The sequence below is a fragment of the Mixophyes fleayi genome, chromosome 7 (assembly GCF_038048845.1).
Source record: "Mixophyes fleayi isolate aMixFle1 chromosome 7, aMixFle1.hap1, whole genome shotgun sequence".
Taxonomy (NCBI): domain Eukaryota; kingdom Metazoa; phylum Chordata; class Amphibia; order Anura; family Limnodynastidae; genus Mixophyes; species Mixophyes fleayi.
In genome coordinates, this window is record NC_134408.1 from 6,593,453 (window position 1) to 6,607,954 (window position 14,502).

The 14,502-nt window shown below is 39.0% G+C and overlaps 2 protein-coding genes across 2 annotated transcripts; both read left to right on the plus strand.

Moving 5' to 3' along the window:
• Positions 1 to 275: 275 nt before the first annotated feature.
• LOC142097189 (microfibril-associated glycoprotein 4-like) lies at positions 276 to 4,645 on the plus strand. Its single transcript, XM_075178829.1, has 5 exons — positions 276 to 394; positions 1,842 to 1,999; positions 2,467 to 2,563; positions 2,728 to 2,922; positions 4,326 to 4,645. Exons 1-5 carry the CDS (start codon positions 304 to 306, stop codon positions 4,595 to 4,597), a joined length of 813 nt encoding a protein of 270 aa, XP_075034930.1. The 5' UTR covers positions 276 to 303; the 3' UTR covers positions 4,598 to 4,645.
• Positions 4,646 to 7,156: 2,511 nt separating this feature from the next.
• Positions 7,157 to 12,735, plus strand: LOC142097188 (microfibril-associated glycoprotein 4-like). Its single transcript, XM_075178828.1, has 6 exons — positions 7,157 to 7,263; positions 8,902 to 8,999; positions 10,357 to 10,514; positions 10,973 to 11,069; positions 11,227 to 11,421; positions 12,280 to 12,735. The coding sequence occupies exons 1-6, from the start codon at positions 7,217 to 7,219 to the stop codon at positions 12,549 to 12,551; spliced, it is 867 nt and encodes a 288-aa protein (XP_075034929.1). The 5' UTR covers positions 7,157 to 7,216; the 3' UTR covers positions 12,552 to 12,735.
• Positions 12,736 to 14,502: the final 1,767 nt, after the last annotated feature.

The following is a 14,502-nucleotide window of genomic DNA, read 5'->3' on the forward strand; positions in this document are numbered from 1 at the left end:
TCTAACGCATCTCTGAAGACCTGAAAACACATTAAAGTGCATAAACAAAACAGTCAACAATGAATTTAACAGGAAAAATAAGAGTTTGAGACAGGGCTAATGATAATAATAATCCTTTTTTTGAGTACATTCTTCATATGAAAATGTGGATTCCTAGAATACAGTATCAGTAAACCAGGCTTGTGTCAAGTCCTTGTATAATATCAGTGGCTGGCGGGGCATGCTGGGATTTGTAGTTCCACAACATTTGAAAAAATACAGATTGATGACCTCTGATCTAGACATTTCATCCTCGGTTATAAGATGTGGAGTTATCTCGCCCTCCTCACCCTGTCCCTGTGTCTGGAGAGGGGTCATCAAGCTGCGGACGTGGAACCCAGGAACCAAGCTAATAGTAAGTGAGATAATGATGGACACTGTTCCTGGGATAACACAGACTTCCTTTGTAACTCTGCTGCTTGGCTCCCATTGCGGGAAATATAAACCCCTATTTATGGTAACATTTATTTTAATTTTTGTTAATTAGTTATATTTATATTTTTGCAGTTACACATGATCATTTTCCACAGTACACCAGTCACTCTAATAAACTCTGCTCCTTCTGTGAAGTGAAAATGTCTCTGCAGCAGTTTGTTCATCTCTGCACAGAAATATTGTTCCTATCTGTAGTCAGTAATCATCAGTTTAAGATGTAGACATCAGGGGCTGATTCATCTTGTGACACAATTACACTAAAAAAAGTACATGTTAATTGCACGTCCACCCGTAGTGAAGTACCAGTGGATTTCAAGGAACATTTCCATTTGAACCTGGGTGTAAGTACACTCTGGCTATAATTAACTTGCCGTATGCAGACAGATAGAACAGACTGCAGGATACGTTCATGCATATGTGCAATGTAAAGTCCCATCAGAACACATGCCAAAATAAATCTATTAAATAATTAACAACTCTTAATACTATAACCATTAATAAAAATACACTTGAAAATGAAATGCATAAATCAGGATGTTCTTTATGTACTGTACATAAAATGCATTTTTACAGTTTCTCTTACTTGCAAACACATGTTCTAGCATGAATTAGTGTAGTCATCACTATCAGTCGGCACTTATACTTGCCCTGGTGCAAGTGATAAAGCTAGATAACACACACCTATGAGTGTGTGTGCGCTTGGCCTTGTCATTGTCATTACTGTACATTGACTACATCTACCCCTTTCCAACCCCCTTTTCCACCCTGCAAGTCATAGGCAGTGGTAGGTGGTATTTGCATTTGGACATGAAATGCACATAATTGTGTTCACTGGCGTAAAGTCCTCTCTTGAGCACAGAGCAATTCCACACAAGATACGGCAGACAAAGGGACTTGTGGCCAAAGATGAATCAAGCTCTAGATGTCTTCAGAGAGCGTGATCAAAAGTCCAAGATATTGTATCTTATCTTATAACAGTAAAGATCTCAGACTTCTCCATGTAGATATAAAAAAACCAGATATACACTAGAGTCAAACGGAAGCAACTATAGTACAATCCAAAAGGCAGCTTATAGCATAATCAGAACAGGTCACACCAATAACCTGAAAAATACATAAAGCAATCAATTGGAGATATGCTGACAGGCGCCAATCATAAACAGAAGCAATATGTGTAGATATACTTTGATCTTGTTAAAGCGCTACGGAATATGTTGGCGCTATATAAATAAATGATGATGATGGACTTCTTTTACGTATAATATCCTGACATTTACACTAGGTGTAGCGTTCACACATGTATTAATTAACATCAGAACAAATTTTGGTCAAGAAGACTTATTTTATCCTATGTCTACTCCTACTAGTCATTGGCTGTGTAAATACCTGTCACCCCCAAGACTGCTCGGATGTGTATGCCCAGGGTCTGACCTCAGATGGTGTGTATCTGATATACACCGGTGGAGAGCTCTCTCCTGTGATACCTGTGTACTGTGACATGACCACTAAGGATGGACCATGGACTGTAAGTACCACCGGAGTACTGTAGGGTCAGTCTATATATGGTTTGTATAGGTTCCTCTCATGGAGATTACAGCATTGTATGTCTTTTAGAGGATCTACAACCAGCACCTTTTAGTAGCCGCTGCATAGTGACATGAGATAATATTTTTTATAATTTACAGTATCTTATAATTTGACACATTCTTCTCAGACTTAATGGCTCTATAGCTATAGAAAAATGTTTCAGAAAGAATTTCATTTCTAGGTTAACAGGTTACTATAGATCTCAAAATGTCCTGTACTGTCTCCATATTGATGAAAATAAGTCTAGTTTTATACCATTGCCTATGGTGTCCATATACCAAGTTCCACATTACAATGTAAGACAATACTTAATAGTGTGTCTTTATCTAACTGTGAGGTAACTAAAAGTGAATACAGAAGTTACCTGATTATAGAAAGTTATCCAGTTTCATCTTCTATTTCCAGGTGTTTCAGAAGAGGTTTGATGGCGTTGTGGACTTTTATCGCGGTTGGGAAGATTATAAGTTTGGGTTTGGACGAGCGGATGGAGAGTACTGGCTGGGTAATCCTTTTTTGGTTTACATTTTTGAACGCTGCATCATCAAAACCTTCAAACTCTTATCTTTTATTCTCATGTAAATAGGGGGGTCCATGTATAAGCTTCGATCTAGGTATTGGATGTACATAAGAACATTTTGACTGCAACAAATTAACCTTTACCTGCAGGTTTGAAAAACATTCACCTCCTCACACAGAAGAAGTCATATCGCCTCCGGATTGACTTGGAGGATTTTGCAAATGACACGCGTTTCATGACATACAGCAGCTTTTGCCTTTCACGTTTGGCAATTTCTCCTGAGGAGGATGGGTACAAATTGTACTTGGACGGATTTAAAGAAGGGGACTCAACAAAACCTGCTGGTATGTGAAGAAATTCAGTTGTCCTCTTTAATCTACCTTCCCCCACCAGAAAACAGTTCAAGTCCCAACCTGAGATATACAATTACACTGTGGCCATAGGCTTCTGTATGTTCTCCTTGTGTTTGCATGGATTTCCTCCTAGGGCTTCAGTTTCCTCTGACAGTTCAAGAAATATGCTGGTATGCTGCTTACATTCGGAAGAAATTCAGCCTTGTGTATGTGTTTAGCAGAGAAAAGCGAAACTTCCTATGTTAACTCACAGCATTTTTTCATGAATTGTTCCTCTTGGATGTGGCAGGATTGTAGGTGAGAACGATGAGGTCACCAGATGGTGGTAGAGAATAGAGGTCATGAGAACGAATGGAAGGAGGACAGTAGTTGTGTGCCTCAGGCAGCAAATGTTTTGTGGGTGCTAAAAAATAAGGGAAGTATTTTAAAATTGGCAGTTGTAAATAAAGTGCTTTTTAACTTGTTAGTAATGCTTAAAATTCCAATATTCTTTTTTAAATTGAATGCAACTTATATCCGAATGTTCAAGTTCTTTTTAAAAAGTGATAAGTAGGGCAGCATTTAATGGCTGTGGAAACCTCTGAAGAAAGTATTTTAAAGTGTCAATGAAATGTTGCATACCAATGGATTTTAGGTCATGGTACCCTGGGCTGGTAAATTTTGGAGTGACAGAGTAAAGGTAATCGAGATGGCCCTTAGCAAAAGATTGTAATCAAACATAGGGTGAGGAGACATGATGAGGTCGGAAACAGGAAAAAGCCATGTGAAGATGAGATTATTAAGTGTCCATCATCATCATCATCATCACCATTTATTTATATAGCACCACTGATTCCGCAGCGCTGTACAGAGAACTCATTCACATCAGTCCCTGCCCCATTGGAGCTTACAGCCTAAATTCCCTAATACACACAGACAGAGAGAGAGAGAGAGAGAGACTAGAGTCAATTTTGATAGCAGCCAATTAACCTACCAGTATGTTTTTGGAGTGTGTGAGGAAACCGGGGCACCCAGAGGAAACCCACGCAAACACGGGGAGAACATACAAAGTCCACACAGATAAGGCCATGGTTGGGAATTGAACTCACAACCCCAGTGCTGTGAGGCAGAAGTGCTAACCACTTTGCCCAAGTGTTGTGGAGTAGTTGACAAAGAGAAGCCAAAGGAAGAGGTTAAGAAGAGGTTAAATAGAGACATCTCCTGTCAGCAAGGGAATATACTGATACCCTCCATAGGGATGTGAAAGTCACCCAGCAGAAGAGTGAGTATTTCAGAGGAGAATTCTTGTATTTAGCCACAAGAGGATGGTAGAGGAATTGTAACATCTGCAGTAAAAGAATGGAAGGATGTTGATAGTATGGTCCATCTAATAGAGTTTATATTATCACCCATAGGAGATTCTCTAAAAGGCCATCCTGGAATGATGTTTTCCACCTATGACCATGACAGAGATATGTATACAGGTAACTGCGCTGAGTTATATCACGGAGCCTTTTGGTACAACAAGTGTCACGGTGCCAATCTTAACGGGAAATATCTGCATGGTACCACTACGGAGTACGCAGCTGGTGTGGTCTGGTACTCATGGAAAGGATCCTACTATTCCTTAAAGAGGAGTGAGATGAAGATAGCGCCATCTGTGGCAGGATCCAGTAACAACAATTAATGATAAAAAACTGACAAACATTAAAGATGGTGATTAAGCATTAAGTAACATATTTTGTTGGTGTTTTTATTACAAAAAAAATATTTTTCAGCATCATCAGGTTATTGCAGCAGCTCCGAGCTCACTGTAACCCCGTGTTTACGGAATATATACACAGGGACACACAGCGAGTCTTATGGTAGAATGAAAGTTGATGTATAATAAGCAGAAGTAAAGGTGGTTAGAAGAGAAGACACATACAATGCACAAAAGTCATTCTGGATTGCCTATGGATGGAGAGCCTTTAGGTGTTCTATATATCAAGTAATAGTTTAGAGCAATAGTGGGGTGCCACATTATTAAGTGCTGGGAAAATGATAAAGAAACCCTTTACCCTTGGAACCAGGTATCATTATTGCAGGTTTTATTGAAATAGAGAATACAATAATACTAAATTATAGTCCAACAATACTCTGTCACTCATGAGAACTTGAGTGTTGACATACCATGTCTGTGAAAACCTTCTACGTGTTACTTGCCTGCCCCTGTTCTGCCTCATAAGGAGACACAAGTCAGCGACAAGCAAAAATCTATATAAGGGCATAGTTCTTTATGTGCATGCACAATCATGATCATCATCATCTATTTATTTCTATAGCGCCACTATTTCCGCAGCGTTGTACAGAGAACTCACATACATCAGTCCCAGCCCCATTGGAGCTTACAGTCTAAATCTCCTAACATACACACCCACAGACTGAGAGAGACTAAGGGCAATTTTTAATAGTAGTCAATTAACCTACTGGTATGTTTTTGGAGTGTGGGAGGAACCGGAGCACCCAGAGGAAACCCACGCATACATTGGGAGAACATACAAACTCCACACAGATAAGGCTATTGTCGTTAATCGAACTCATGACCCCAGTGCTGTGAGGCAGAAGTGCTAACCACTAAGCCACCGCAAATAAAATTATATGCATCCAATGCTAAATGTTCCCCAAATGTCCCTATTTGCATGTACATGCTTAGTCATATCAACACAATGTGCTGTTGGTTGTAGTTCTTTTTTCTCCATCCTGGCCAGTGGGTCAGACAGCAAAAGAGAAAGATGACTGACCACACATTCTCTTTGTCCACAGAGAAGCTCTAAGTCACTTCTCCGAGGGTAAGAAGGGGCATTATTATGTCCAACACACTCTCTGTGTTCTACTTCAAAGAGTCTCCTCTTCCCCTTGTCTTTGATCTAGTATCCAGCGGTGTAGGTGCAGGCAGAGAGGTTAACTCCTTGCTAAAATTATCAGATATAAGGAGAATTTAAGCAGGTTAAAGCAAGGAAGGGGAAAGCCAAGGTGCACACATATAATCTTAATGGCAGCTGTTTCATGTGTGACCTGATATTTTTAGTGCATTTTAGCTTTCAGCTGCTCTGAAATATCATTTTGTTTATCACCATACAGTCACTAACAGTATGCCTTCCATTCTTGCTAATGTAGACCTTGTACTATACATGCAATACAGTAACAGCAACATGGAGCTTAGTGCTACCATCCAGGATGTGAGCCAGTTGCACTATTGTAGGTCCAGCATCTGGATCTAATTTAGTTGCTCGCAACACTGGGGTCCATAGATAAGAGGTCTTAAGTATACACAGAACTAGTTTGGACCAGTGTAGAAACTAGAGACATTTGAGAGCAGGACCCTGAGATAGCCAGTTGACCATTGAAGAAGGGGTGGAGTCAAGAATTTCAAGGAGGTAAGTCTTGATTTGAGCTACCCCAATTAAAATGCAAAAAAAATTGTGGAAAATCGATGTAATGTAGAACAGACAGGATTATTGTAGAGGGATTCAATTATTAGGAGGACAGACAGGGGTATATGTTTTCAAGCTGTCTCCCAGCTGGCTGGCTTCAGCATATTGTGATGGAGTCGATAGATAGTTGGAGAGAAACTGCTTGGTATAAATTGACCCTTGTGTGTGTGTGTATATTAGGGAAATTGGGCTCTAAGCTCCAATGGGGCAGGTACTGATGTGAGTGAGTTCTCAGCACTACAGAATTACACTATATAAATAGCTGATGATGATAGGATATAATAAAGTCAGACAACAGCAACTGCCTGGTGCAAATACTAAAAACTGGTTCTGTATGCTGTGTGCACCGAGTATATACGTTTACAGCAATGTCTGGATTATAAATGATATATTTTCCATTTGTGGTATTATCCAATGACTATATTAGCCACAATACATCCCTTTAAGTGAAAGTAAACTGATAACAATAAAAATAAAACAGATTAGCATGTTTTTGGCCCACAAAATGTAACATTTAAAAATGTAAATAGATAATACAGACAAAAAATGCAATTCTGTAAAGGTTAGACCTAATATTGTAAGTGAAGTAATTAAAAAAGCTAATAATTAAGACAATCAAATATTGACGGCTAATCCCTTCTTGGATGATGTCCGTGGATGTCACAATTAAACAGGACACAGAGATCTTTAGATATGTGCATAGAGCTGGAGTTTTTAATGTTAGTACATCATTGCTATTGAGCAATCCACTATTGGCACATCTATATCAGATTGTGACATGTGAATACACACTGTATATATAACACAAGTGTGCATCTCTATCTCAGCATATGGAGAAGCAAAAGGCATCTGGACTACAGGCTGAAAGAAATCTCAGGTACGAGTAAAGAGTGATGGTAGATAGAATGGGAACTTTCATGTCCATTAAATATTTCTATTAGACTGTGTATATGATATATGACTAGTTACACTGACAATACATTGCTCGGTGTGAAATTCTTACTGAAAGACTTAAGACTAACATAGAAAACTGTGTATAGCTCAGCGTGTACTGTGTAATCTTGCTGTAAATTTATACTGAACGCAGGAAGCGCAGGTGTAACATCACAAGTGAAAACGGTTTCTTTTTACATATATAAACCCGTTCGCCACTCTGAAATCTGGATTTCCAATTTCCTCCAATGTTTTAGGTTTTAAGCTTTCGATGGGGACATGTATTTGTGTAATGTTTTCTAAATAGTTTTCACTATTGTAAAATGCTAAACAAAATGTGTCATTGGGATTGACTAGAGATGTTCAAACTGCTCCGGCGAAACGATTCTAGAATTCTACATTTGATGGAATTTTCAGAAGTTTAGAGAAAGCATAACACGTATGAACATGTTCAAGCCAATTCCATACTGGAAGGTTAAAGTGGAATCATTTGGGCAGTTAATTACAAACATTGAAATTGGTTAAAATACTTTCTTATTAATTCAAAATATTGAATATTTTTTCTAATAAATGCACATGACAAACTGCTAATTTCTAATTGTTTGAAGATGGTGTCAACAGCCAATTGGTGCGTCAATGGGCCTGATTCATTAAGAATCTTAACTTAAGAAACGTCTTATTTCAGTCTCCTAGACAAAACCATGTTACAATGCAAGGGTGCAAATTAGCATTCTGTTTTGCACATAAGTTAAATACTGTCTGTTTTTTCATGTAGCACACAAAATACTTGATAGCTTATTTATACACTGAAATTTAAAGTTGATATTTGTGTGCTACATAAAAAAAACAGTCAGTATTTAACTTATGTGCAAAACAGAATAGTAATTTGCACCCCTTGCATTATAACATGGGGCCTGATTCATTAAGGATCTTAAATGAAGAGGATTCTTATTTCAGTCTCCTGGACAAAACCATGTTACATTGCAAGGGGTGCAAATGAGTGTTCTGTTTTGCACATACCGGTAAGTTAAATACTGACTGTTTTTTCATGTAGCACACACATATCAACTTTAAATTTCAGTGTACAAATAAGCTATCAAGTATTTGTGTGCTACATGAAAAAACAGTCAGTATTTAACTTATGTGCAAAACAGAGCACTCATTTGCACCCCTTGCAATGTAACATGGTTTTGTCCAGGAGACTGAAATAAGAAGTTTCTTAAGTTAAGATCCTTAATGAATCAGGCTCAAGATCCTTAATGAATGAGACCCAACATGTTTGGGGTTGTCAAACCGATTGAAAAATGTCAAGCATTTCCAGCAAGGTCCTCTAAAGCATCTCTGAAGACCTGAAAACACATAAAAATGTATACACAACACAGCCAACAATATGGTATAATAGCAATATGGTGATAATAATCCTTTATTGAGTATATTCTCCAGAGGGAAACAAGAATTCCTAGAATATAGTATCAGTAAACCAGGCTTGTGCTTCTCAAGCCGTCAGTGGCTGGGTGGGCATGCTGGGATTTGTAGTTCCACAACAGATTGTCAACCGCTGATCTAAACATTCCATCCTCAGTTATAAGATGTGGATATATCTCGCTCTCCTCACCCTGTCCCTGTGTCTGGAGAGGGGTCATCAAGCTGCGGACGTGGTGCCTGGGAACCAAGCTAATAGTAAGTGAGATAACGATGGTCACTTTCCTTTCTATGGTTCCTGCTTGCCTCTAATTGGGGGAAATATAAACTCTTTATGGTAACATTTATTTTCATTTTTGTTAAATGTTTTTATTTATGTATTTGCAGTTACACTTAAACATTTTGACAGTACAGCTGTCACCCTAATAAACTGTTCTTCTGTGAAGTGACAATGACTCTGGAGCAGTTTCTTCATCTCTGCACAGAAATACTGGGCCTGATTCATTAGTGATCTTATCTGCCGTTGTTTGCTTATCTTAAGCAAATCCACTCTGTGCATGCCCAGAAAAGGGAGATAAGGAGCAAAATCCACTGCGTAAGTGAAGAATTTCTTAAGTTAAGATGAAAATCCATCTTAACTTTACTCTTATCTCCCACGTTTCTTCTTAAAATAAGTATCTTAACCTTTCCACAAGATAAGATCACTAATGAATCAGGCCCACTGTTCCTATATGTGGTCAGTAATCATCACTTTGAGATGTAGACATTAGGGGTCTTGATTCATCCTAAAACACAAGGTGAGTGCAATTTGCATTTAAAAAACCGTATGATATTCTAGTACGTAACTCGCTATATGCAGACAGGACAGATAGCAGGATACACAAATGTATATGTCCCATTGGAATGCATGCAAAAATAACATCTATTAAATAAATTAACAACTTTTAACAGTATTATCATTAATAAAAATACATTTAAAAAAATGTTTTGTTTTTTTTTTTACATACACTACGTATATCAGGATGCTGTTAATGCCAATTGTACATCAAATGGATTTCTACAATTTCTCTTACTTGCAAACGCATGTTCTGCATTCATCTGTGTAGTCATCACTATCATTAAGCACTGACACCTGACCTGTAGCGCATGTAAGTGCAATGAATGAACCCGCCTGCGCTTGATATTGGCACGCCCTTACTGTACATTGACTACGTGCGTCTGCTCCTTTCCTCCCCCGTTACGCCCTGTAAGTCATAGGGAGTCGGAAGTGGCATTAGCATTTGGACATGAATTGAATGCCATTGTGTTCACTGGCGTTAGGTCCTTTCTGAGCAGAGCAATTCCACGCATGATACGGCAGACAATGGGACTTGTGTCCAAAGATGAATCAGGCCTTAGATGTCTTTAAAATGATAAGTCCAGATATTGTATCTGTGCTATAACAGTAATTATATCAGAGTCATCAGTATAAAAATACTTTGATATTGTCCGTTATAAGAACATCTCTTAATATCCTGTCATTTACACTAGGTGTAGAGTCCACACATATATTATCTAACATCACAACAAATTTTGGTCAAGAAGACGTATCTCATCCTATGTCTTCTCCTTCCAGTCATTGGCTGTATCAATACCTGTCACCCCCAAGACTGCTCGGATGTGTATGCCCAGGGTCTGACCTCAGATGGGGTGTATCTGATATACCCCGGGGGAGAGCTTTCTACTGCGATACCTGTGTACTGTGACATGACCAGTAAGGACGGACCATGGACTGTAAGTACCACCGGAGTCCTGTAGGGTCAGTCAATATGTGATCTGCATAGGTTCCTCTCAGCATTGTATGTCTTTTAGAGGATCTACAGGATCTACAACCAGCCCCTTTTAGTAGCCGCTGCATCGAGACATGAGATAATATTTTTTATGATTTACAGTATCTTATAATTTGACACATTCTTCTCGGACTTAATGGCTCCATAGCTATAGAAAAATGTTAGAATTTCATTTCTAGGTTAACAGGCTACTATAGCACTGAAAAGGTTCTGTACTTTCTGCATATTGATGAATATAAGTCTAGTTTTATATCACTGCCTATGGTGTCCATATACCATGTTCCACATTACAATGTAAGACAATACTCAATAGTGTGTCTTTATCTATCTGTGAGGTAACTAAACGGAAATACAGAAGTTACCTGGATATAGAAAGTTATCCAGTTTCATTTCTATTTCCAGGTGTTTCAGAAGAGGTTTGATGGTGGTGTAGACTTTTATCGTGGTTGGGAAGATTATAAGTTTGGGTTTGGACAAGCGGATGGAGAGTACTGGCTGGGTAATTCTTTTATGTTCTACATTTTTAATGCTGGGTCATCAAAATCTTCAAACTTTTATTACCATGTAAATTGGGTGGGTTTATGTATTAGCTTCAATCTAGGTGTTGGATGTACATAGGATCTTTTTGACTGTAGTAAATTAACCTTTACCTGCAGGTTTGAAAAACATTCACCTCCTCACACAGAAGAAGTCATACCGCCTCCGGATTGACCTGGAGGATTTTGCAAATGACACGCGTTTTGTGACATACAGCAGCTTTTCTCTATCACGTTTGGCAATCTCTGCTGAGGAGGATGGGTACAAATTATATGTGGATGGTTTTCAGGAAGGGGACCCAACAAAACGTGCTGGTATGTAAAGAAATTGAGTTGTCCTCTTTAATCTGCCTTCCACAACTAGAAAACAGTTAAAATCCCAACCTGAGATATTTGACTAACATTTACTACTAATGTCAAAGCTAAAATACAATGGCACAGTGGCCATGATCTCCTTTCTGACCACAGCTCTGACTGTGTGGCATTTGTATGTTCTCCTTTTGTTTGCATGTATTTCCTCCTGGGACTTCAGTTTCCTTCCACTGTTCAGGAAATATACTGGTAGGCTATCTGCCTTTGGATGAAGTTTCCCCATGTGCATGTGTTTAACAGAGAGGAACGAAACTTCCTACGTTAACTTACAGCATTTTTTCATGAATTGTTCCTCTTGGATGTGGCAGGATTGTAGGTGAGAACGTTGAGGTCACCAGATGGTGGTAGAGATTAGAGGTCATGAGAACGAATGGAAGGAGGACAGTAGTTGTGTGCCTTGGGCAGCAAATGTTTCGTGGGTGCTAAAAATAAGGGAATAATTTTAAAATTGTAAGTTGTAAATAAAGTGCTTTTTAACTTGTTAGTAATGCTCAAAATTCCAATATTCTTTTTTAAATTGAATGCAACTTATATCCGAATGTTCAAGTTAGTTTGGAGAAATTACCAGTAGGGCACCATTTAATGGCCGTGGAAACCTTTGAAGAAATTATTCTAAAGTGTCAATGAAATGCTGCATACCAGTGGATTTTAGGTCATGGTACATTGGGGTGGTAACTTATGGAATGACAGAGTAAAGGGAATTGAGATGGTAATTGATTGATTGTAGGGGAATTGCAACACTACAGTAAAAGAGCGATAATGGTATGGTCCAACTAATGTAGTCTATATTGTCACCCATAGGAAATTCTCTACCAGGCCATCATGGGATGATGTTTACCACCTATGACCATGACAAAGATATGTATACAGGTAACTGCGCTGAGTTATATCACGGAGCCTTTTGGTACAACAAGTGTCACGGTGCCAATCTTAACGGGAAATATCTGCTTGGTACCACTACGGAGTACGCAGCTGGTGTGGTCTGGGCAACGTGGAAAGGAGCCTACTATTCCTTAAAGAGGAGTGAGATGAAGATAGCGACCCCTGTGGCAGGATCCAGTAACAACAATTAATGATAAAAAAACTGACATCTGAGCGACAGATAAGTAATGGGAAAAAACTGTGTTGTTAGATGAAGCCACAAGATGTAGTGAGTTATAACAGTAACTATAGGGATTATGGCACAAAATTGTATCCGCACAGAAAAAGCAACAACTGTTCTACCATTAAAGCTGTGATTAAAGACAACATAACACATTTTTTGGGAGTTTTTATTACAAAAAAATATTTTTCAACATCATCACGTTATTGATGGAGCTCCGAGCTCACTGTACCCCTGTGATACCTGAATATATACACAGGGACACACAGAAGAGTCTCATGGTAGACTCATATTGTGATGTGAAATAAGCAGAAGTAAAGGTGGTTAGAGCAGAAGAGATGTACATGTATAAAGTCATATTGGATGGCCACTGTTTATTTTATATATAAAGTAATAGCGGAGAGCCATAGAGGTGCGCTACATTCCTGAGTGCTGGGGAAATCCTTTGTCTTTGGATCAGGCATTGTTAGTGCAGGTTTTATTGCAATAGAGAATAGAGTCAGAGTCCGTCAGTTATACTTATAGATGTGTAATTCCTGGTGCACGAGTGCGTGGATATATGTGAAAATACTTCTATGTGTTACATGCCTGCCTCTGTTCTGTCCCGTAATAAGACAACAATGCGCAAAAATCTGTATATAAACATATGAATAATCATTCTTGGTGCGCATGTGCAGTACGGAAATTAATATCAGATGCATCCAACGGTTAATGAGACTCAAATGGGCCTATTAACATGTAAGTTCATACATGCCAACCTTTTGAAGCCGGCTTCCGGGTGCCGGGGGGGAAGAGGTGGGCGTGTGGGGGCATGACTTGAAAAACGCATCATTTTGGCCCTGCCCCCACTATAAAATGCAGAAATTCACGGCATGAATAGTGGGGGCGGGGCTTAATGGTGCAATTAAGCCCCGTCCCTGATATTCAATTTCAACTTTTTTTTAGGATCCGGGAGTTGTGCCTACTCTTGCGGGATCCCGGGAGAACTCCCCGAAATTCGGGAGCCTCCCGGAAATTCCGGGAGAATAGGCAAGTATGTATAAGTCACATTAACACAATCTGCTGCTGGTTGTAGTTCTCTTTGCTCCATCCACAGAGAGGTTCAAAGTCACTTCTCGGAGGGTGAGAGGGGGCATTATTATGTCCAAAACACTCTCTGTGCCCTACTTCAAAGACTCACCTCTTCCCTTTGACTTTGATCTGGTAACAAGTGTTATAGGTGCAGGCAGAGAGGTTAACTTTTTATTTGCCTTAAGCAAGGAAGGAGGGAAAAGCAAGGTGCACACATATTATCTTATTGCTGTTTTTTTATTTTGTTAATCCCCACAGTTACAGTTACTGACAGTATGTTTTCTAAGCTGCTAATGTTTCCTAGTGTACATCTACAGCTATGTATGCACTTCAGGAACAACAACGTAGAGCTGAATATACTGTCCAGGATATGAGCCAGTTGCACTATTGTATGCCCAGAATCTAATTATGCTGCTTGCAACACTGAGGTCCATAGATATGAGGGTCCTAACTATAAGCAGGAATTGGTTTGGACCAGTATAGAGACATAAGAGAGCAGGATCTTGAGGTAGGCAGTTGGCCATTAAAGAAGAAGAGGAGAGTAGACTGTCAAGATTAGTCTTGATCTAAGATACCCCAATGAATATGCAAAGTTGACTACTCTGATAATGATGGCAAAAGGAAAATAATGAAGAACAGGCAAGATTATAATAGAGATTGAATTATTAGGAGGACAGGTGAAGATATATGGTTTCAAGACTGTTTCCCACGTGGTTGGCTGTCTGCGATGGAATCCTTAGATTGTTGGAGAGAAGCTGGTTGTTTTTTTTCCACAATGCTAGGAGAAGATTGAAGGTCCTTAAATTTTCTTCACAGAATTAGTCTGTAAAGTTAAGTCAAAGACATCCAAG

Excerpts from the sequence above, each read along its gene's own strand:
- LOC142097189 (XM_075178829.1), top strand. The coding sequence starts at position 304 with ATGTGGAGTTATCTCGCCCTCCTCACCCTGTCCCTGTGTCTGGAGAGG. Across the intron at positions 2,000-2,466 it reads CTAAGGATGGACCATGGACT|GTGTTTCAGAAGAGGTTTGA; the intron begins GTAAGTACCACC and ends TTCTATTTCCAG. Across the intron at positions 2,564-2,727 it reads GGATGGAGAGTACTGGCTGG|GTTTGAAAAACATTCACCTC; the intron begins GTAATCCTTTTT and ends CTTTACCTGCAG.
- LOC142097188 (XM_075178828.1), top strand. The coding sequence starts at position 7,217 with ATGGAGAAGCAAAAGGCATCTGGACTACAGGCTGAAAGAAATCTCAG. Across the intron at positions 10,515-10,972 it reads GTAAGGACGGACCATGGACT|GTGTTTCAGAAGAGGTTTGA; the intron begins GTAAGTACCACC and ends TTCTATTTCCAG. Across the intron at positions 11,422-12,279 it reads GGACCCAACAAAACGTGCTG|GAAATTCTCTACCAGGCCAT; the intron begins GTATGTAAAGAA and ends TGTCACCCATAG.